General features: G+C 37.4%; 1 protein-coding gene across 1 annotated transcript in view; it reads left to right on the forward strand.

The window, feature by feature from the left end:
* The first annotated feature begins 6921 nt into the window (after nucleotides 1–6921).
* The window catches only part of chrna6 (cholinergic receptor, nicotinic, alpha 6), a 41112-nt gene continuing 24528 nt past the window's right edge, over nucleotides 6922–23505 (forward strand). Inside the window, exon 1 of the mRNA XM_088939137.1 lies at nucleotides 6922–7063. Coding sequence (XP_088795263.1) covers nucleotides 7006–7063 — 58 coding nt within the window. The 5' untranslated portion in view covers nucleotides 6922–7005. The remainder of the gene's footprint in view (nucleotides 7064–23505) is intronic.

Genomic DNA, 23505 nt, shown 5'->3' on the forward strand with positions numbered 1-23505 from the left:
AAGCTATTATCATAATAAAAAGAAACTGGAGTGTCACATTGCTTGTGTAATCATTCCACTTAGCATGACATCTTTTATGAGTTGGCAAGGTCTGTTTTAATTCTGTTATTGTAATGCTAGGCTGTTATTATTTTACTAACTAATTTTGTGCAAATGTTAATAGTGAAAGTATTATTAAAGGCATTGCTTTAATTTTGCTTTGTGTCTGTATCAAAATTTAAAACATTTTAGCGCGTACTGTAACTACAGTAGGCCATCTACAATTGGTACAGCACCTTTAATGTTTGAAGTGAACACAATCTCGTGATTTAAGGTCCATGTTGCCCCTTTTGTTCCAGTTGAACACCACTCACTTTCTAAGTAATCTTAATGTAACTGTATCTTGCAATGCTCATAACTACAGTAGGAAAATTGTCTATATGGTAATTAATAATATGGTTTCTGTACCTTTACTTGTTGCAGTTTGAAATTGGTTTGGTATCGAACTGCCTTTCTCTTCAAGTGGACATAGTTTAATGCATTCCTCCTAGAAAATCAAAACCTTGTTTTAATAAGAGCTCAGGCTTTTTTGCAGAAAACAGGGGAGATCTTTAAACATATCTGTCCATTTAAAGAATAGATACAGTCAATTCTCCTTTAACGTGAATATTATTGCATTATTTATTACTTTAATCCACGGAATTTCACATTGTTCTGTTTGGAAAGCTCATTCTCTAGCTATTTTTAATTGGACCTATCTAAATTCCACTGCAAAAAGAGTCACGTTAATCACGCTTATGTGGACAATAAGAAATAAATCTGGTGCCGGAGATCTTCAGTAAACTCATTTAATTCAGATATAAACAGTAAACATAATTTCCTGAATGAAAACAGGTCAGGGTATTTGGCAATGATGTTGAAAAACATTATTTTTCCTTCCATGAACATTTTTTTTTGTAATTTATTGTTTTGGGGGAAAAATACAACAAAGAGAAATACAACTTTCTCATATTTTCCCATATCTCCCCATTCCCACAAAGGGCCTCAAAGTTAAAGACAGTCCCAGTCAAAAGACAGAAGAAGATGAAGGTGAAGAATCTTAGCGCATTTCAACAGAGTCCTCCACAGTTCCCTGTTCTGTAGAGTTCTCCCTGTGATGTGGACAACCCCACATGGACCACACCCAGAGAGACTTTCTTGGAAGCAGTAACCAAACAAGCCACACTTGTCTCTGCTGCACAGACCACAAGAAGAGTCGTTCTTCAACTACATCATTAGAGGGCAAGGAATGTTCCTGCAGCCATGAATGAGCAAACCACACCTTGACATACAGTACTGCACACTATAAGGAAAACAAGTTCTTTTTGCACCCATTGAAAAAAATCTGCAGAATAGGATGTCATTGAAACCCATTAATAATATAATATATTCAGTCAATAAAACTAATAAATCGTCTGGTGGTTGCAGTTTCTTAAAGAACAACACAGATTACCTTCTTCCCAATAGCACTAATCACCAGAGGATTATATAAATGTCTTAATAAATAGGTATAATGAGCAGACACCATAGCTGTTGTTCTTTACTTTCAGCATTTTGTGTAGGAGGTGAAGCGGGAGTTCTGTGTCCAGGGAACATCACCAGCACGCAATGCGGAGTGAAATAAAAGCACTGCCGGGTACAGTAAATTATGCAAAGTGAAGAAGTAAATACAGAAAGAATTACCATGTGAATTACAGCATAAATAAAATGCATTAAAGGTAGTTATCCTTTATGATATTTGTATAGGTGTGAATGTCTGTATTGGAAATACTGTATGAGGGGAAAGGAAGGGGCATCTGCCAGATAAAATACCTTCATAATGAATACCACCTGGACCCAGTTTTAGTGTGCTTTCCCATTTGATGCCATACTGTAATTGCATAAGTACAAAAAGGGCAAAATCAAAGTTTCCAATGTCTCTGAGAAACACACCCCAGAAAACCAGGTCCTTTAGTCTGTGAGGAAGAACTTAATGTTTTGTGATTGTTGCATAGAAACAGGTGCCCCAGCCTTACAGTATACCTTGATGTTGTATGAATGATCTGATATATGGTGAATTCTAAAATTTGACAGAAATAAATCTGAAGATTTCATGATGCGATATACAGTATGAAATGTAATACTCAGGGACTTCTATCTCTGCAGAAAAATGAAACTGAGGCCAGATTGGTGCTAGATTCTGTAGGTGTAGAAAGTGAAAGAAAAAACTACTGAGATTTTCTTGGGACCACCTTGATGTGCTCCTGAGTAATATTATTAATCTCACAACACATTTTACACATTTTCTGATATTAGATTCATTTTATATTCTCAGATATCATACATTGTGTTGTCGCATCCTGTATTTGTTCCTGGGGCTGTGCTAAAAATAGGCTTATGTATTCTGCAACTTTCCTCTTAAATTTATATATTAATGCATGTTCGGTTAAATATTTCTTTGTTGAGTTTCCTGACCATCCAAGATCAGTGTAGGTCAGTCCTTCCTGGGTTATTTTTTTTTTTGTTTGACCTTTTCTGCTTATTAGTATTATTGTTTAAAAAATATCAGACATTTGCAAGCATAATGTTTACTGATAATTCCTTAAAAGATGTTGCCCATTTTAAAGAAACAGCCATGGCTTCCTTATCTTAAGCTGATGGAGACTCTAAAGTGTTAAGTTCATAAACATTTTTGGCACATTTCAAACATGTCTTTTGCAAATACAGTATATCAGAAAGTGCTACTGAATTGCACCTACTGTGAATAAACATTTTAAACCCTTTCTGTTGGGCTTTAAAGAATTACACAGCCCTAAAACTGCTCTTGTTAAAATTGCTAATGACTTCCTCATGGCAGCCGTTTTGGGTACATTATTTTAGTTCTCTTAGATCTCTACTGCATTCAATACTGTGAGTCATAACATTCTGCCAACAACATTACCTTGCTTAGCACTGGGGATTTGTTGCAGAGAATTTAATGCTGTAAGAATCAGTACTAAAAGAGGCAATTATACCATGTGTTCAATGGAAATGCATTCCAATGACTGTCTGCCAGGTACTGTACAGTACAGTATGTCTTCCATATAAGCGATATGTTGTATGAGGGCTTAATTGGGGTATCAGTTATGGTATTACTGATCATTTTGCCACAGAGTGTAGTTACAAAATCAATGAGATATGTAGAGGAGGTTTCTTTTTAAATTGCTGTTTAGTTTAAAGAAGGCATATTTGGCTCATGCACCAAAGCATTCAGTCAGAGTTTGTATAGATAAAGCATTGTCTGCCTTCACTCCTACATGTTAGGAAGAGGTAGGAAACTGATTAAATGAGCTATAGTACTTCTGCTACGATGGCTAGGCTGTGGCTCACATGAACTTCAATAAGGAAAAATAATCAAGACCACAGCAGAGCCCTGCACACACAGAGAAACAGGAGAACCATTAAAATGACACTAGTCATACAATATACATACAGATCATGCCACGCTGTAATTGGCTGAGAGCTCACATGCTGTTTTTCATTGCATTTTGCCTTTAATACAAGTAAGAGCAAGATGCATAATTACAGCTTGTCCTGAGTGTGCTCTAGGTCACAGACGGACAAACAAGCATTCTCCTTTAATACAAGTATATACAGTATGGAATAATTAAAAAATGGCGAGGACATGGAGTGCTATGGTGAATCAGCACTAATAGAAACTGTGCTTAGTGAAGTATTGCTGTTTCATTGACAGGTGTCTTTGTAATCCCTGTTATCGCCTTTAAATGGTTACTAATCATACCTTGCTAAGTGCTTATTATTTATCTTGATGTTTTTTGTTCTGAGAGTGGGTGGGCTACACAGTCCTGGGTTACTCAGTACTTTACCATTTTACCATTTGTCAAAGTAACGATTACCATCACATAATTGTCATTTACTGTATATGCAGATAATACTGAGCTCTATATCCACAATAAATCCCTCACCAAGGTAACTGTTACAGTACTCTTAGTTTGCATTTCTGAAATAAGACTTTGGATGACACAAAATGATTTACATCTTAATTAAGATGACAGAGATGTTATTGTAAACCTGCATAAATTCATTATGATCCAAAAGAAGAATTCGGGAGTGATTTTCAATCACTTTGCTTTTCTTTGTTAGAAGTATTGCAAGGTTGTGTCCTATGGTATCCATGTCTTAAGTCTGTGCTGTTTATAGCAATGCCTCACCTGCAAGAGTCTTATACGCTATTCCTAACACAGTAAGTTACAAAATTTTCTGATTTCAACTGTTATCCCAACTACAGTAGGTACAGTATCTCTCCTGTCTAGAAATCCTTCAATGGCTTTCTCTCAGGTTGGAAAGTTGATATTAACATATTTCTGCTTAGGTTTAAAGCTCTACATGTATCTAGCTGATATCCTGTATTTACTGTACTTCCCTGTGCATGACCTTTGTTTCCACGGTTTGTCCAAATTGTATAAGTGATAGGACTTTTTTTTGCTGTGCCCCAAAGTTTGTGAATGTCATCCGAAAAGAAATCAGAAATGCAAGTCATATTGCCTTACTGACCTTACTCATGTTACTCCTGTATCTGCTGTATTGTAATGGCAATTTCCTTTAGTTTTATTTTGTGTGATGTGTTTTTTTATGCATTGTACAAATGTTTTAGATGATTGGTTTTAAATGTGCTACCTGTATGTAAAATAAAGTTCAATATTATTCCATTAAGTAGTACAAAGATGATACAATACCTTAATCACATTCTGTTCATGTTTTACAATTTCCAGTTCCAATATTGAAGTGTCAGCAATCATTTTTAAGATATGACTAAAACACAGACACAAGCTTTAGGGCCTGACCTCCTTTGTGTTTGCCAGCAAAAGCACAACAAGCTAAGGAGTTTCTGCTGCAGCCTTTTGATGTTTTTTCGGGATTTTGCAATACACTGCCCCACCAGAACAAAAATGATACCCCAGGAAGCAGCCACTAGAGGAACATTTACAAATTATAGTGAATTGGTCGCCACGATATCCGGCTTTGTACACGTCAAGATTGGAAGCATTTACTCCTTTAGATTTAGTAGGCAGCCTACTTGCCTAGATGAAATGCTGACAGCCTGCCCCACTGCTGCCTGCAGTGGATACTAGTGTGAAGAGAGCAGCTCAGCTCTGCTCCTGGTGGGAGTCATGAAATGCATGAGCAGCTCCACTCCACTACTCAGAAAGACTGGGTTCTCTGCCACCGCAGAATTCCAGGCTCTGTTTCAATGGGGTGACATGGAACCCTATGACATAAGGTTTTGTTAAAACAAACAGCAGGGTGGGATGATGATAATCTGTTGAATTAAAGGGGTGGGAGTATGGGGCCATTACAGTAGCAGTGTTGAGCAAAATAACAAAAAGAATTTGCTGTCAGTGTTTGTCCAGTGAGCCTGAACCTGCCCACAATCACTCATAAGGGAGAGGAATGGACAAGGGGACAGTGAGGTGGGTGTGTAGCCCTGAGGTGTCCCATAGTCAGGATGATACCAACATGGTCCAGGTGGCATAAATACTGTATGGGTAACAGGGCTCATAATCTGTGAGATGTCACTCCCATCTGAAATCAAGGCACTGGAGAACCCTGCTGTGGCCGAAGACCAAGCTTTTGGTGTGCTGGTAGTATCCAATGTCGAGAGGAGTACTATGCGTGCTCTAAGCTCACAACTGACTAAGATGAAATCCTGGCAAGGGCAGGGAGAGCTGCACTCATCACACAGGCAGTGACGTCCAGTATTTGAGCGGTGGTACCTTTAGACAACAGAAGTCAACGTTTAAAAGAAGGTAATGAGATTTGTGACTCTTTTCGCATTATCACTGGGGCACACTTGGACTGCGAATAATGAGCCACAAGGATTGTATCCGTGTTGGACCTTGTGTGTATGAGATTGTATATACAATCCAAACATCTCTGTCATGTTAGCTCATAGAGATGGTTAGAGATATAAAGATATTTTTTAAAGACAGGGAGATAGTTGACTGTTTGCCAAAAGTCAATGATGTGCAATTTGAAAAGCAAATAATCTACTGTAGACCATTGTATCTATGCAATAGGCACACACATAAAGAAGCCTATAATATATCTACTGTATATACTGTATAAGCAATGATGCCATTTTAGCTGTAGTCGCGTTATAATGCAACAAGCTGAAATGAAAAGGCACTTAATAAAGCACACAAAACATTACTTTTTTGGAACATTCAACGTCTGAAATAAACCTGCCTTTCAAACTTTATTCCCGTCATGACATTGTGAACGATTCAGAAAACCGTTATTGAAACAACTTTGAAACAACAGCTGTATTGGCGGAATGGAAAGACAGTGAATCCGTTTGACTTCTGAACAGGGAGTCAGTCGTTGACGGTGAACACGAAAGAGAATAGTATTGGTGAGAAGTCTCAAGTGGAACGAAGTCTGCATGAAAGTTTTTTTCTTTACACTTTTTTCGTCATTGCGAGGGCAATGTGCAAGCTGTTTTTACAAATATTAAAACATGCCACAGAAAAAAGAAGACACTGTTGAAGGCTCCCGGATATTTGATTGCACCTGTGTATTAAATGGCAAAAACACATACTGTGCAACCCCGTGTGTGTTTGGTTTATCTATTCCTAGAATTCTTCCTTCTTCTTCACCAACGTACAACGTAGTTTACTTTCATGTGAACACATACTGTAACACATACGCTGAAATATAAAATATACTGTATGTTTAGTCTGTTTAAAAATCACAGCCATTTATTCTCACTCTGAATAACATAGACATCAAGGTTTTTAGTTTAGTATCCGAGAAGGCGTTCAGGTTATTTTTCACTGGCATCCCTTTAAGAAGACCGAGAGAGAGGTTGTGCCTGAGGGGTGGGACAACATGAACTTATCAGTATCAGAGAGCGCTCCATCAGCCGCTCACCAAGCTTGCTACTGTACATCCCAGCCTGTATTCTCATCTGCTTCCAGCAAAATACTCTTTTGACTCATTCCACGCTAGATGAATTCTACGGGGAAAACCACTTTACTCCTTCTTTTTGTGTTTTTGATAACGAAAGGTAAGGAAACGAAATCGTTCGCCTTTTTTTTAGTTTAAAGTGAGTCGTGAGCGCTGCAGTGCTTAACGATAATTGAAGTGAGAAGGTAAAAAAACAACAACTGGGAAAATATGGCCATTTTAACATCTTGTAAATTAAAAGGATTAAATATATAAAAGGAGTAAACGACGTCTTATTGTGTTACATTTATTTAAACCGAGCTGTAAGGTAGCATGAGCTTTGTGTCAAAACCTACGTCTTGTCAAATATTCCTGCTGTCATGTCTTTACAACTTTTTTAACGAAATAAAAAATAATAAATTTGACATGCGTTGGACACACTCCAGCCAAATACCGAGTTCCATTGTAAAAAAAACACTACCTATTCATTTTGCATATTAATGGTAAATAAAATAAGGTAAATAAACAAAAAGTAATATCGTAACGGAATCAAAACAATCAATAAGTATTTGAAGTTTTTATAGTAATGCATTTTGCTGTATACGTACATATTCAAATACAGTATGCCTTCGTTTTTTAGTTTACTGTTTATTGATTGTTTTAGCAGTTTACTTATATTGAGCTCCGATTCTGGTTAAATATAGATTTGAATAATGTTTATCCAAACTTCTGATCCAAGATCCGCAACTAAGTTGCGTCTTGTTATTCTTACTTTTGATTTATCCACAGTGTTTGGGGCTTTTACAGAATATTATTCGTTCACCCCGTGTGTGCTTTTCTCTCCTTTTATTATCTGTGAAAGATAATTGTTTAGAATTTAATATTAAATCGTCTTTGGGGAATCTTAACTTTTTTTTCAGAGGCCAAAAATATCGAAGCTAAACAAGGCTCTATTCTCACTTCAGCAGGTATTTTATCAAAAGACAGAGTTCAAAAAGACTGGGGAAAGGACCAATCTATTACAGTGACACTTCAGTGCATCTCTGTTTCTCTGTATATCATTGAATGCAGAGAGATGTTTTAAAGCATCGCATATTTCACCTCACTACTGTATTTCATGGTGGAAACTTTTTTTTTAATGAAACAACTATGCGTCTACTCTGTTCTCATTTCTCATACTACGACTATTTGTAATCTTACAATTACTACGGTTATCTTTACCCCTGTTTAAATACGGTATATTTGGTTTGGTGATATCTTAAGTTCAACTACTAGATAAAGCACAATTAAACATTGTTTATTGTCTGTGTTTTGTGATTGTTGTTTTATGGCTGAAAAGGCTTTTTCATTTTAGTCACAAAATTTTCATGCTTGAGGCTGTTACACAGAAGAATTGTTAGAGCATTTATGTTGACAAGGCGCATATGTGACATAATATGTTTCGCTGTGTATCAGTTGTTTTCTGTTTTTCTTGTCCTATTTTGTTAAACAAAAGCAGCCATACCTTTTCTGGCTAAAAAAAGTCACTGATCTGTTAAAATGCAGCTGCTAGCTCTACATCATAAATTACGTTTTAATTCAAAGCATTAACAAACATAATTTTGGGCTTTTATCTGTTCCTCCAAATCTATGTTGTTCTTTGGGGAAAAAAAAGGTTTAGATAGATAGATACTTTATTGATCCCGTGAGGGAAATTGCAGTGCAGGTTTGGAGTAGCCACCGATTTTGAAATCTATGTCTTTAAGCAGTAGTTTATTAGGTAACACGTTTCAAAATATGGCTGGGCTGCTCTTAAATTATTCCAACACTTGGCCTATTTTCAGTGCTATAATCACAATCTAAAGTATACCAAAATACTAAGACTAACTTTGAGAAATATGAAGTGTTGATCTCTACAATTATCTGTTGCTTTTTTTTAAATGTTGAAATGTGTTTGCTACAGTAACTTCTGGCATAGATGTTTAGTGGAAAATATCATGCTGATTCTGTGTACTGTGGTGGCCTAAATTATTGGGTAACATGTAAGTCCTGTTGAGGTACAACGTTGATAGGAGTAACCTGCATAAACTATTGATTTAAAATAAAAGTCCCTTTCTGTGTTCTAAAGAGAGTGCAGTATTATTCACTGGAATTATATTTTCCACTGAAAATATTGCTCCTCTTTGGTTGACTGGTGTCTTGTCCAGAGTATATCCTGCCTTGTGCCTGTAGCTTGCTGGGATGGGCTCTGGCCCGTGACCCTGTATTGAATAATGTGGTTAGAAAATGGATGGATGGAATATTACACCTTAATAGCAATCATAGGTACACTTATTCAAGGCATTTTAACATATTTGTAACAGAATGTCAACATCTATTTTGCTTCCCTCACCTGAATCTTCTCCTGAAGAATGTTCATGCTGCTTGTAGACATCATTTTCATGGTGATGTTACTGTACATTTATTCAGTATAATTTAAGTATGATGAAGATCTGTGAAGTGACGAGCCCTTTAGGAGGTGTAGTCCATCTACAGTATGTGAACAAGCGTTAAAATGTTGACAATCTCTTGGCCCACACATCATCGTTCTAAGAGTATTGTGCGATGTTGAAGAATGAAATACTTTTTGCCCCTTAGAAATGCACTTTTTTGCTTCTCATTATCTTCTGGTGATTTTGCATCAGAAAACCTACAATCCTACACTTCACTTGCTTCATATTTTCCTGGTAGGTGCTTAAACTGTCTGTTTTTTTATACAGTAGATGACTTCTTCTCAAAGCAGAGAAGTAAACAGTGTATCACTTAACTATACTTTCTTCACTTTCCTCCATATACTTTTCTCAGTTTCCTCTTTAGACCTTTCGTACTGATTTGTCCTATTCTAGTTGTTTTATGATAGCTCAACTTTTGAGGTATTTTTTCTTTTGAGATGTAACTTTCTATTACTGTATGTCAGCTTCTTACACATGTTATTTTCCTTTCTCTTTGATATGTAAATGAAATTATCAGCAAGTTGAGGGCTGATTAGGTGATCATTATGCCTGAAATTCTCTTCTAATTCCCCTCACAGAGCAGTCTTTCTTATGAGGGCTTATATTAAGACATGCCAGTCTCCTGACACGAGCCATGATAACGTATTGCCTACATAAACCCAGCTCTCAATCTGTCTCCTTGTTTTCACGAACTGGACAGTCATCTGCGAGTGTGTTACACATTTCTTTGCTTCTGTTCTCCTGTCTCAGACGAGCTGAAATTTGTCTCCTGGCTTCTGCCTGAGAGTGGAATGCACACCCTTCTAGTTTCATTAGAGTGAAATTTAAATGACCAGTTAAACATATAAGCTTTTATATATTTTTTTCATTTCAAATGGGGAATATAAGTTTGCATAAGACAACAAACATTAAACAGCATGTCCAGTATTAATTTTATAGTAGTACTTCTATGAAATGCACACATATACAGTACTATTTCTCCCTTGGTTAAAGTATATACCAATTAATAGGCACTACATAAAGGTGATTTGTTACCAGTTACCAGTTTCAAGCTGTTTGATTTTTGTTGAGCCCTGTTTCCAATTAGATTCCCAGTTTATAGCCAGTTTAGAGCTAAAAAACAGTCCTGGAAAAATTAAATATAGTATACTCTCCAATGGTTTTAGATTTTGTTTTGAGTCTTTTGATTTGTTTATTTATTACTACCACGGAAGTCCAGAGAGAGATTTTGGACAGTGATGGTCATGTTTAAAGTAACATTAAATGAAGTATTATTGGGACTTAAATTCTTAAAAGGAACAAACACTTTGTCGCTCAGCACTGGTCACTTGTGTCAGACTACAACAGTATCTGGTTATAAGACCCTACTACATGTGAACCACTTCAAAATCTGTAAGTTGTTTTCTGTTTGAGTTAACTGGATGGCATGATATTAAAAAGGGCCTTCTCAGAAGAAAGTACAGGGTTAGATATAATTAATAACAACTGCCTGTTCCAAACTTGGCAACCTGTCTTAAATGAGGTGAGATATTACAGAATCTGAAGGAAATAAAAGTGGGTTATAGTTTTTGAAAGTTGTTTTTTCTCAGTTCTGCTTCGATGGAACCTAATGAACTTAATGGCATGATACTGTCAAGATATTAGTCCTAGACATTAGAGACTGTTTGCAATCTCAGTGACTTTATACTATTTGTATTATCTTTGTGCCGACTTAGGAGAGGTTACAGTTAGCTTGATAGCAATTTTGAGGTCTTTGGTTGTGCTAGACAAAGATGTAATTCTTGTCAAAGTTAGGACTGTAAGCATGCATGCATTCACTAAGCAGAGCACTATGTAACATACAGTAAACACCCTGTTAACCTGTTAGATTATCTCAATTTTCCTACCACCATGAGGAGGTGTCTCTCTGGATGTGTCCTTCAGAGGAGAAAGATAAAAGGCCTGTAGAACTGACTTATAATAATAATTAAAAATCAAATCAATTTGGCTTTTATGTTTTAAACAGTCCTTCAATTTTGCTTTAATTTACCTTCATCCGTGTAATCATTTTACATTGTACAATACATTGCTGATAATACCATCACTCCAAGACCTTTGTCTACAATCTTTTGTAGAGCACACATGCAATTTTTTATTTTTACAGTCATCTGAAAAGCCATGGTACACCACTTTTCCTAACACGCCCCAGTGTGACAGAAAGTGAATTTTCCGATTTTTCAAGTGAACCATGAAAGTGTCCAGTCTGGGCTAGAATCCAAATTTGGTGTCTTTTACACATAAGGAGTCAACGTGGTCACAAACAGGGCTATGAAACTCTGCCTTTCTGGGTGTCATTGGTTTTCTTATTACTGTAGGAATTATAAACTGAGGGATATAGTTAAATATCTAAATACCTACGGAGTTCTTTCCTGCAAAGTAAAGTTGTTCTAATATTTTGTTTTGCAGTTTAATTGTATGTATTACTCATGCATATTCCCTTTCATGAATTTTGTATGTATGCTTGCTAGGATTGTTTTCCAAAGTGTAATGGTTTATTCCCTAGCCAGAACTCACAGAAAGCACTTTGCCTTCAAAGCTTTGTTAGCCTTTTTGTTTTCATGCAGTTCTAAGGCATACGTACAGGCAATATCTTTCAACGTATTTCTATCATAACTGCTTCTGGACAAAAACGTTAATATAAATAGAGCCTATAATTTTTTATTTAATCATTTGACCAGGTATGTCAATTTAGAACAAATTCTCATTGACGAAGATGACCAAGAAACTCTTTTGTTTTTTACTGTTTATTCACTGTATTCTAGTATTTAATCATTTATTGACTGTGATATTATAAAGTGCCATTACAAATCACACATTCAGTGAGGAAACAGAGTCACGAGATAAGGCGCTCCACAAATAAACTGAGTTCTAGAGCCCAACTGGAGCTCTGCTTTGATGCTGTTCCCCTGTATGGGGCTTTATAATGAGGCTACACAGGCTATGCATCATTAGTTCACTGCCTTTTGATGAATATGGTGCAGTGGTATTTGATCCTTACATGTGCTTCACAGATTGAGTGCAGTGACACCTGTACTTCATATACTGTATTCTCCAAGTAGTATGCTCTGCCATATTGCATGTTTGTCACAGATGAAGGACCTAATTTCTTGTTTACCAACACGGAACATCTACTGTAGTTCATGTAGTTCACTCTGCATAATCCAAAATTTATTTAATCAACATTATATGTTAAATAAAACATTTGTAGTTCCATTATATTTCATATACTGTATATTGAAATGATTAATCCATAAAAATATGCAATGCTTTATAGCATTTACACAATAGCAATTAATTACTTATATTACCCAAGTGGATGCTACATTTCAGTTACAGTATATATACAGTAGAATGGCACCATCCTTCGGATGAGACATAAATCCAAGGTCCTGACTCTCTGTGGTCTTTAGAAATCCCAGTGTGTTTCTTGAAAAGAGTAGGTGTTTTACCCTAGTCTCATGGCCAAATTTCCCTCATCACTCTGTTCTCCTCCCCACTGATAGCTGGTGTGTGGTGAGTGTTCTGGCGCACTCTGGCTGCATCATCCATGTGGTGCTGCACAGTGGTGGTGGTGGAGGGGAGTCCCCATTACCTGTAAAGCTCTTTGAGTGGAGTGTCCAGAAAAGGGCTATATAAGTGTAAGCAATTCATTCAATTATTCTGGACTCCCACACCAGGACTAAGAATAAGATGAAGCTTATGCTGAAAAAGAATGCCATCCCCACTGTGAAGAATAGAAATGGATCAGTTCTGCTTAAGGATGGGTTTGCATCTTCTGGCCATGCTGTTCTAGTTAGAAATGAAATGGGTTGCAAAGCTTACCAGGATATTTAAGGCAAAAACTATTTTATCACAAAGCTCTCAGAATTTTCAGTAGGATAATACAAATCATGTTCTCCATGAGAAAGTGGTCAAATATCTCTCACCGGTTCTTTATCAACCTTTTACAAGTCTACTGGGAGCATCTCTTCGAGGCTATCAAAGCCAAAGTTGATCAAAACCAAAGCCATACAGTACTGATTAATGAGGTACAGTACGAATACATTTGAGAATCATGCAATCAGAAAACATGTACCACTCCTTTTGACAGGTATTCTATTTATACATACATGTCTATTTTTTTCCATCAGGAATTGCTGACTGTACACCTGGATTTTCATGCTAGATCAACTTTTAGTTCCAGCTCACCAAGAGTATGAATAAATTCAAAAGCTACTGTGTACAGTATGTCATTATTCAGATCTCATTTTCCTCGTGTTTTTCCATCCTGTATTCCTTGTGCATTACTTCACATCCTGGAGTATGGCTGTGAATGCTGATGAAGTTGTACATCTAATTGTGTGCTAATGAGAAATATCAGCTTGGCTCTTAAGAATGACATCCACTCTGGCCTTTTGTTTGTTTGGTGAGTGTACTGTGTGCACTTTGGCTGCTGTCGCATCATCCAGGTGGGGGCTACACACTGATGGTGGTGGTGGAGGGGAGTCTCCATTACTCGTAAAGCACTTTGAGTGGAGTGTCCAGAACAGCACTAATAAGTGTAAGGAATTATTATTATAGATGTTCTATAATCATTTTTAGATAGAGCACAGCTAGCTAATGGATAAATAAGTAGTATCCGATGCAAAAAGCAGGAAGCCAGCTCTTTTCTTAGTTGAATGCGCACCTGCTAATGGATAAGTAGGTCTAATTCCAAATCTACTAATCATTGGAAAACAAATACCGGTTGCCTGTATGTTTTTCTTTGTAATGTGGCCTGTGTGTGCTGATTTGAGCTTGAGAACTCAAATAAGCTGGGCACTCTTACCTCTCTTTTTTATGTGAAGAAATTGCAGAAGTTTCTCCGGATTGTAAGTCATCGCAATGTGTTTCTCAGGGCCTGAAGCCTTCCACTAATGCAGTTTAGGTACATGTTCTTGGTGAGATGCCACTGCTGTTAAATGCCGTCTCAAAAAGCAGTCCCAGGTGATAACGTGACTTTCAGAGGAGGCTGTAGAAAGTCAGTGATGACCTAGAACCATAAAATGGTTGTGCAACTTGCAAGTCGAGGATTCATTTTAATCCAACTGATAGAAAGATGTAATGAAAGACCTTTTTCTTAACGCATCTTACAGTTTCAGTGTAGCTGTAAGTAACAGATTGAGTTTGTTTGCCTTTCACTCTAAAGGTCCTGTAGGTGACACAGTATGGTGAAAACATATACAGTATGCGATTCATCGTTACAGATTCAGAAAAGCAGATCTGACCAGGATAAAGGTCATAATGAAGAATATCCCAAGGTATTAGACTAAAGTCCTCTTTCCGGGGTTTTCAAAATACTGTATGTACACAAGTCTGGTGTTTTGTTGATTCTATAATACATTCCTCCATTTTAAGGAAATGTTGAAATTGAAATGAAATGAAATTTCTGTGTGATTCTATTCTGTTTGATGAAGGGCTCATATGAGCATATGGAGCAGAATTCTGCTTGTGTAACAGGGCTCATACAGTATGGGCCTGTTACAGTGACGTACTGTAATACCAGAGAAACCTTGACAGGGGTGAACTGTCCCACAGAGGAGGATCCAGTGAAATTTTATGATGGATTCAACTCTGCTCTGCCCTCAAATTACGCATGGAAAGGGAAGTCTTGAAATAAAGAGGGAACAAATTGGATACTGCTGAATTCCCACCAGATTCCACCATGGAATAATTTAAAATTAATTTAGTGTTACCCATGAGAAAATATTTAGGAGTATATCAGAATAGAATATTATTAAAAGTGTTATATAGTACAATACAAATAATATCTCGTAAAATTATTTGTTGTGCTCAATATAACTGTAACCCAGGAAATGAATGAGGCCAGAAGCACGGTATTCTTAAAGCAAAGTTAGTCAAGTTACATGAGATCATAAGGATATTGCTTGGTCAGATCGGGATAGTATGTAGTGTATACTTCTCTTTCAGGTAACTGGGAGAGTGCCAACGAGCTGTGTGGTTATGACTATACTTCATATAAAACTAATGAGCTCAGGGCTCAGTTTCTGTGGTGTGATTAATGTAGACTAGGGTTAAGCTAAGTCCCCCACAGGACTTTGTAAAGCCTAGTTTACCTGTCACAAAGGTTTCTTTGAAGAAGGCTCTGGAGATTCAGTTCATTATATGTTATAGTGTGCCTAACAGCCTTTGCACTGCTCCGGGCTCTTTGTAGATTTATTTTCTGTTTCTCTAGTGGGAAGTACTGTAGTGTGGGATGGTCATTGCAGGAGCAATCGGAAGTTTCGACTTGAAACACAAGGATGAATGTGGTAAACCTGAATTTCACTTGACAAGGCCAAAAGAAAAACCTTTGTTTATGAAAATGGAATTGTCCATAATACCATGAATAATAATAATAATAATAATAATAATAATAATAATATGGATTTGGATTAGACCTTCAAAATGTACATGCAGTTTACATTCTGTTAATATGGTGAGCCAGGAAGCTACAAAGCTCAGCTGAATGTGTACATCCAGTGGAATATTTTATATTAATGTGGATTGGCCTAAATTTTATATTCATTTGCACAATTTAGGCAACTCAGCAACTACAGTTCTACTCATTTACAAGGAGAACTTAGAATGTTCATACTGTATTTCACATTTTGGGAACAATGTAATGTTACTTTGAGAGAACTGAAGATAAAATGTATTCCTATATAACCTGAAAAGATCTATTTACATTATATTTCATCCAAGATATTATATTATTATTTATTTGGAGGGAGTAAACATTCATGATTCTTAGGAAAAATAACATTGTATGTTAAGGGTAAAGAAACTGGTCTTCTGAATGTCATTTCCAATACTTTAGTCACAGGTACCAAACAAAGCTCACATACAGTATCTACAGTGATTTCTTACTGTTTTCCAGTGCTTTGGTGCAGCACAGGTAAATGTTTACTGTTTAACGTTTAATACAATACATTCTGCACATCTAGCATAAAAAGTAAAAAGTAAAATAAAAAAAACTATTACAGTGCTGGGCTATGCCCACACAACAGCATGGTTATTCATTGCTTTGTATTAGTCCAATACTGTACAGACAAGCTGTGCTTTTAGTTTCCCCTGGGATGCAACTAAAAGCAAATAGAAAACAGTGTTGTCTGCCATCATCAGTACACCAGCAAACACTTTCAGCTAGGATAGTATCAGGCACAATTAAATTTGGCAAACGTTTTGACGCAGTGTCATCCGTGAAAAGGCTATTTATAGAACAATGTAGCCAATCAGAAACCATCATAAGGCTATTTATAGAACAATGTAGCCAAAATGTAGTCAGAAACCATCAGAGTACCATATGTGTTCTATAGGTGAACAAAAATGTTTGATCGTGTCTCTGATGTATGATATGTTCTGGTACACTACCCTTGAAATGCTGTTTCATGCCATCAATACTTTTTCTGAATACATTTGGGAACACAGGGCAGTTGAATTGATCCTTGGATACTGTTTTTTCACTTCTCAATACAGTACTAAGAAACCATGATTAAGATGTGTTTTTCTGTATTTCAAAAACAGTGGATTCTCTTGACCCCGTAAGGCAGTTACATATACATCACACACAAGTAAATGTAATTTCAGGTTTTAAAATCCTGTTTGAAAGTTGTTTTTTAAATGTTGAAGACCTGGTTGAATTTACCTTTTACACTTAATGGGAAGAGGTTTGGGGAATAAAGTTATTCCTCTGGTTTATTAGAAATATAACAGTTTTTAATTTAAATAGCACAGCTTTAAAAAAAGTTTTTTCCCCGAGATCTTTTCCTTCCAATTTTTTATTTATTGTGATTGTACCACTTCTGGACTTTTCATTCAGCACCTCACCACACAGTTGCTTAGGAAAGCACCAGGAGCTTCAGAGAGCAGACTCATTCAGAGTTTTGGATGTCCAAGAGCAGAATCAGACACAGCCTGGTCCTAGTTTTATGGTAGGAAACTACATCATCTTATAGCTTTCAGATTATTTGTAGAGAATCGTGAACTTTTGAAACTTGATAAAGTAGCCCAGTAATTAAATTAATTTTAATTTGCAAAAGAAAGTAAACTTAAAATGATTAATGGTGGGTGTGCATTGCATTGCAAGACAAGACTTTAATGTGCTAAATTCACACTTCATGCTTTGGACAGAGAGATATCTTGCAACTGCAATGCACAACCAGCGTTAATCATTATAAGTTTACTTCCTACATTCTGTTCTGAATGTAATTAATTATGTACAGTATCCCCCTGGAACATTGGTAAGTTTGGTCATGATGGAGGACAAAATAATTAGCAATCATTAAACTCATCCTATTATGTTGCACAGTTTAGTGAATGAAATGCCCTTAATTCAGAAGTAATTAAGGAGTGTGACGCTGTACACTGTACTGTTTTACATCTCAGTGCATGTACAAAACCTTCAAAACTGATAAATTATCAATTCATACTATTCATAGATATTATTAAAAATGTATTCACTTTTTTAAGCGTATCTATCCATCCATTTTCTAAGCACTTTATCCAATACCAGGTTGCAGGGGAGCCAGAGCCTATCCCTGCAAGCAGTGGGTACAATTCAGGATACACCCTGGATGGGACACCTATCCATCTCAGGGTGCACACACAGACATTAGAAAACAAATACACACTCACACCAGGGCCAGTTTTTCACCAGAAGCCAGTTGATACCAGGATATCTTTGGACTGTGGGTGGAAACATGCGTAGACACGGATCGAACATTCAAACGTCACGGAGATAGCACCCCAGGAATTAGGTTCAGAGCCCCAATGCTGTGAAGCAGCAATGCAGATTACCGAACCACCGTGCTGCTCGTTTTTAAGCACCTCATTTTTTGTAAATATATTATATCACCTTGCTATGTGGGTCTCAATGGGCACAGATAGTCTTAAATTGCTAAGTACAGAGATAATATTGATTTTTTGTAAGTTTGTTTTTTTGTCTAATGCTATGAAGTCTATATCCAGTGACTGATGTTCCATTAATTTTTCTTTTGCATGTAATATCCTGCCATCTCCAAACTATAGTACGTAGTAAAGCACTCATTAAATCCTGCATTAGATTTTTACAGGAAGCTGTCTCTGTTGAAACTGGAAATGTGTTGTGGGCAGAAATGCATTTTTAATCCATGTTGCAGTGCTGTTGTTCTTTTGGAAAATCCGTTAATATTGCTTATTTATTCTGAGTCCATATTTCAATTTTCTGTATAGCATCTCGTGCTGTCATGTAAAACGTTTTCCAAGATTATTCTGCTTTGTTAACATCTATTTACTGTCTTCCTCCTTTCATTTTACAAAACTGTCTACTGCCTTCTAGACCAGATCAAAGAAACCTTTTTCCAGCTTTGAATTCAAGATCCCCACGTAATCACATTAGAATTGAGAGATACTGTAGTTGATGTGGAAGATATTTCTAAGCTGTATTTAAAATATATTACTAATAAAGAATATATTTACTACCTATATGTTATGTTGTAGAATAAGTATTCAAGACCACATCAAGCAATTTTGGATTTTTATATAGTATTTGTATTTGGATTTTTTTTTATATTCAGGCTGTCAGAATATTTTAAGCATGGCATGGAATACGGAATAAGTTAGCGACATTTTCCAAATAAACCACTTTTATGTTTACCACTCTTAGAAAAACTGTTTCTTAGACGAAGCTACTTATAGCTATTAGTTTGAAAACAACTGGCAGTATTCTATATTTTCTTCCTTGTAATCATAGAAAACTAAAAATAAGAGATGTACCAGTCTTCTTCCTTGCTAACATTTACAGTGCTTTATGCAAGATGGTGAACATCAGCAACTCTTGCAGAAGATTGTAAATAGCGAGCAACAATCTCAGCTTGAACACATCACCTGTCTGCTTATATTTATTATCCCTGCCTAAAAAAATAAAGACAATCCTTTGGAAGTGAAGTCTGCCTTTTAAGTTTTCAGCTCTGTATCTTAGAAAAAATATGATGACACACTCATCTTGGATGTTCTTAAGCATGCAGAGTCAAAGCAGATGATTAATTCATGAGGTTTTAGCCTCCATTAACTCCGGACAAGATCTGTAAAAAATGTTCCGTACGCACAGTGCATCTGAACATCGTTCCTGGAAAAATGGCACAGACCTTTTAAAATGGGTTAAGCATGCACAGGTAGCTTGGAGGGGATTTCATAATGTTGTGGCATGGATGGAAAAGCAGTTGGAGATCTCAGCACTCCATTGTTAGTTTTTTGACTTTGTGATAAGGTCCACAGCACCTAAGAGGATAGGTGGTGCTGACTTGGAGGAGCAGCACTGACATCACAGGCAGCCTGCAGGTATCTGTAACGAAAGAGTTCTTTCTGGACCCTATGCGGACGACACAATCTGGGGTTGAGTGAGAATACACGAGGGAAAAAGGCATGCAGGAAGCGGGAATGAAAACAGGGGGGCGTGTCCATGAAGTGCTGGTGGTCAGGGGAGGTGTGGCCGAGGCAAACGATCCAAAACAGAGTCCAATGCGAAATCCAGGACGCAAAGCAAAAGGTCCAAAGTCGGGCGGTCCATCCGAGACTGACGGTTAAAAACGGGAACCGGGTTGGAACCGGCAGGGAGAAAGGGAACAGGAACAGAAACAGAAACTTAAAACCATGACGCATCCAGATCCCGGGCTCACACGATACGGGAATCAATGCAGGGCCCCGAACTGAGTGGGCGTCTGGCTTTTAAGGGGGGCTGGAAGGAGGCTGGAACAAGGGACAGGTGCACAAAATCAGGTCCGAAGTGGAAGAGCCGGAGCGCCCTTAAGGAGGAGGAACTACAATCGTGACAGTATCAGGTCAAGTCACAGAAGTCAATGTCAAGAGAGCCAGCTAATACCAAGCATACTTTGGAGGTGCTCTCCTGATCAGATCTCACTCAGCTCGTGTTATGACCTGGCTTCGAACTCATGATTTCTGGATCATAGAGTTCAACCTCTACTTTGTTTGAAGCACTCAGGAGCTCACAATCACCCGATTTCTCTTCAAAACCTACACATTTCAGTTTTTAAATCCTTCTTCATTTGGAATCAGCAATGGCTAATCAGCTTGGTACAGCTCTGAGGCTTTTACCAGCATGGGGGAGAACGATCGAGAGTGGCCAGAAGAGACCTAGCATTGATTACTTGATATTTCCAGCTCATAAGTCACTGCTGCAGGACAGGCCAAGGATACTCAACCAACAGACTCAACCAACACCTACTGCTTTTCCACTTGGTGGAAGTGCATCTGAATCTTGAGAACAGGAGACACCTTTTTACACACAGGGCTGTCGGAATATGGAGCAAGTTACGCAGCCATGATACTGAATCCGAAACATTCAGATCCATTAGCTCCTAACTGCCGATTAGGCTAGATGGGTGGAATGACCTTCTCTTATTGGTAACTGTGGCATTATGCGGGGGCGTGCTGGGTGTGTAGGCAGAGCCCTGGATAAAGGGTGACGTGTTCCCTTAGCAACCTCAACTGCCCTGGCTGATTAAGGACGAGCTGCAGCTGTGAAGGCGCTTTAAAAACACACTTGTCCGGGAGGGACAAGCAGATCCCCGAAAGGGCAGAACCTTCCAGCAACAGTCCCAGAGGGGGGTGCGATGTGAGCGTAAGGCCGTAGTTTTTCTTCGTTTCGTTTTCTTTTTCTTTTTCTTTTCGCCTGTCTCCACCGGGGGCAGGCTGCTCTTTTCCTCCCCCGTCCCGCCATGATGGACAGGTTGAGTTCTCTTTTTGTTTTGGCCTTGCGCTCCCTGTTCTTCCAGGCTGGCCCCCGTTACATAGCGTAAGTCCAGTCTGGACTCCGCGGTACACATCAGTGCGTTTTTCCTTTGCTTTTGTTTTTCCCCTTTTGTGTTTTTTTTTCCGCTTTTCACTAACCTCACACTGGTGCCTCCTTCCCCTCAGACGGGTTGTAAACTTTGACCGGTGTTCGCTGCGGCTCCTCCCACTCCCGCACTGTTACAGTAACATCTGCTATATTCTTTCACTACTGGGAGTGCCACCTCAACCAAAGTTCTTGAAGATGTAACATACTATAGCGTGACTAACTCAGGATTTATGATGTCATAGCAGCAACATTTTAATAGTTACTGTATACACAAACACTGCCAATCATAATGTGCCAAACTAGAGCTCTTTATTTTGCTTGGTGAGGAAATAAATCAAATTCCTAAATCAATAGCGCAAAGTCTTCTTTGAGCCACTACTTCAAAGCTACCTAGGCTTCAAGCCCCTTTCTATACACAGCAGGCAACTAAGCTGCTTACCTGTATCACAATTACAGTCGCTCTCCACCAATATCCTTCTGAAAACTAATTCTCTCTCTGAGACTTCCTCAGAACTCACAGTTCCACTCGGGTCTGCCCACTGTGTCATTCAGCAGGATGACTAATTATTATTGTTATTGTTGTATGAATGAGTTTTAATTGAAATATATTAGTTTAATTACTGTTTATTTAGGAGAATTTCCATCTGTAAGAAATGGTTAAAGATTCTGAACATATTTATTTGCAAACAGTCTTCAGGTAAAACTGAGCAATATAAGCACTTACAGTATACTGTATATATATCAAAGGAGGTTCCACATCCCGTCAAAGAAAGAAAAAGCACATCCATGCAATATTTATCTTTGTTGACTTTCTCCCTAACACAACTGAATGATGGACAAGATCGTTTTGTATATTTGTGGAATGGACTTAAGGAGAGAATGACTCATGTTTCTGGGATTTTTTTTGCTATATAGCTTTCAAATAATTGTATGGAGAAAGATACTTTTATCTTTAATACCCGGTAGTAAAAGTAATGTGAATTATTTCCAAAAGCAGCATTGGAACCTGTTTAAAACTAATGTGTGAAAGGAATTTGATGTTTATATATCTTTGTAATTAAAGATCTCAACACCCTGCATTTTTAATTTTTGTTCATTTGGATTTACCGTTTAATTTTCTTGTTTGCTTACTCCAGTTTGATATACGTAACCAGTCCAAATTACTGCTTTAAGTCCATGGAGTCATCTGTGTGAGATGAAGACAATACAAACAGCCTTTGCTCCACTAATGCCAGCAAGACATTAAAAACCTGACACAGTCCACACGTACTATAGCCTGTGTTTGAATGAACACAAGCACAAAATTGAAAACTTCATCGAAACAAGAATATTTGCTGTACAAGTGCAAACTATCATCGGAGGGACCTACTTTTTATGCCATTCAAAAAGAACAGCCTCAGGGTGTTGAGAAGAAGTGTAATATCATCTAGTTCTAATGTCAAATCTATTGATCTGCTGTTATAATCCATAAATCTGGAAGTGCCATTAATTTCATAGTCTGCCAGTACCGTGTTTGGCAAGTACCTAATCTTGCCCAGTCATGTTCAGTTTATGACATCTGTTGAGGTGGGGTATTAGGATGACATTGCTACATGTTCATGATGCCAGAGCTTCTTGGGGATTTTTACCAGAAGTCTCACTCTGGGATCCTGTCAGTGTTTATTACCTAAACCATCTCTTTTCCCTATGATTCAATTTGTGTTTTGTCTCTTCCTCCATCATGCATTACTTTGTTTTTCACTAGTGTCTTACAAAGCCTGGGTGTTTTACACATCTTTAGTCAACACATCAAAGTACTCTGACAATACTGTATACAGAAAAACTGCAATGTTACATAAAATTTTTAAATTTATATTACTTTTGCTTAAATAAAATTAAGACAAAATTAAGACTTCATTATTTTATGCGCAGATGGCATGTGTCTTCTTTTATTTTTTTCTCTTCAGCTACAGTTTTTTAAAACAAGCTTTAAATATTCCATCTATATTCTAGCTCCATTTGGTTTATAAATAGGAACTGCATAAAATGCTGTCAGATTAGTAGGGATTTGCACAGGAAAAAAAAAACATTGAATGTGATTAATTTGATTTTGCTTGTGATTGGACAAGGGGTGTGGTGGAGTAGTGTCAGAGCCACATCGTTCTTGTGTCTTGGGTTCAATTCTAGAGTGAGTCAAATTCTGTGTGGAGTTTGCAT

Source organism: Atractosteus spatula, chromosome 1 (genome assembly GCF_055471065.1).
Source record: "Atractosteus spatula isolate fAtrSpa1 chromosome 1, fAtrSpa1.hap1, whole genome shotgun sequence".
NCBI classification, from domain to species: domain Eukaryota; kingdom Metazoa; phylum Chordata; class Actinopteri; order Semionotiformes; family Lepisosteidae; genus Atractosteus; species Atractosteus spatula.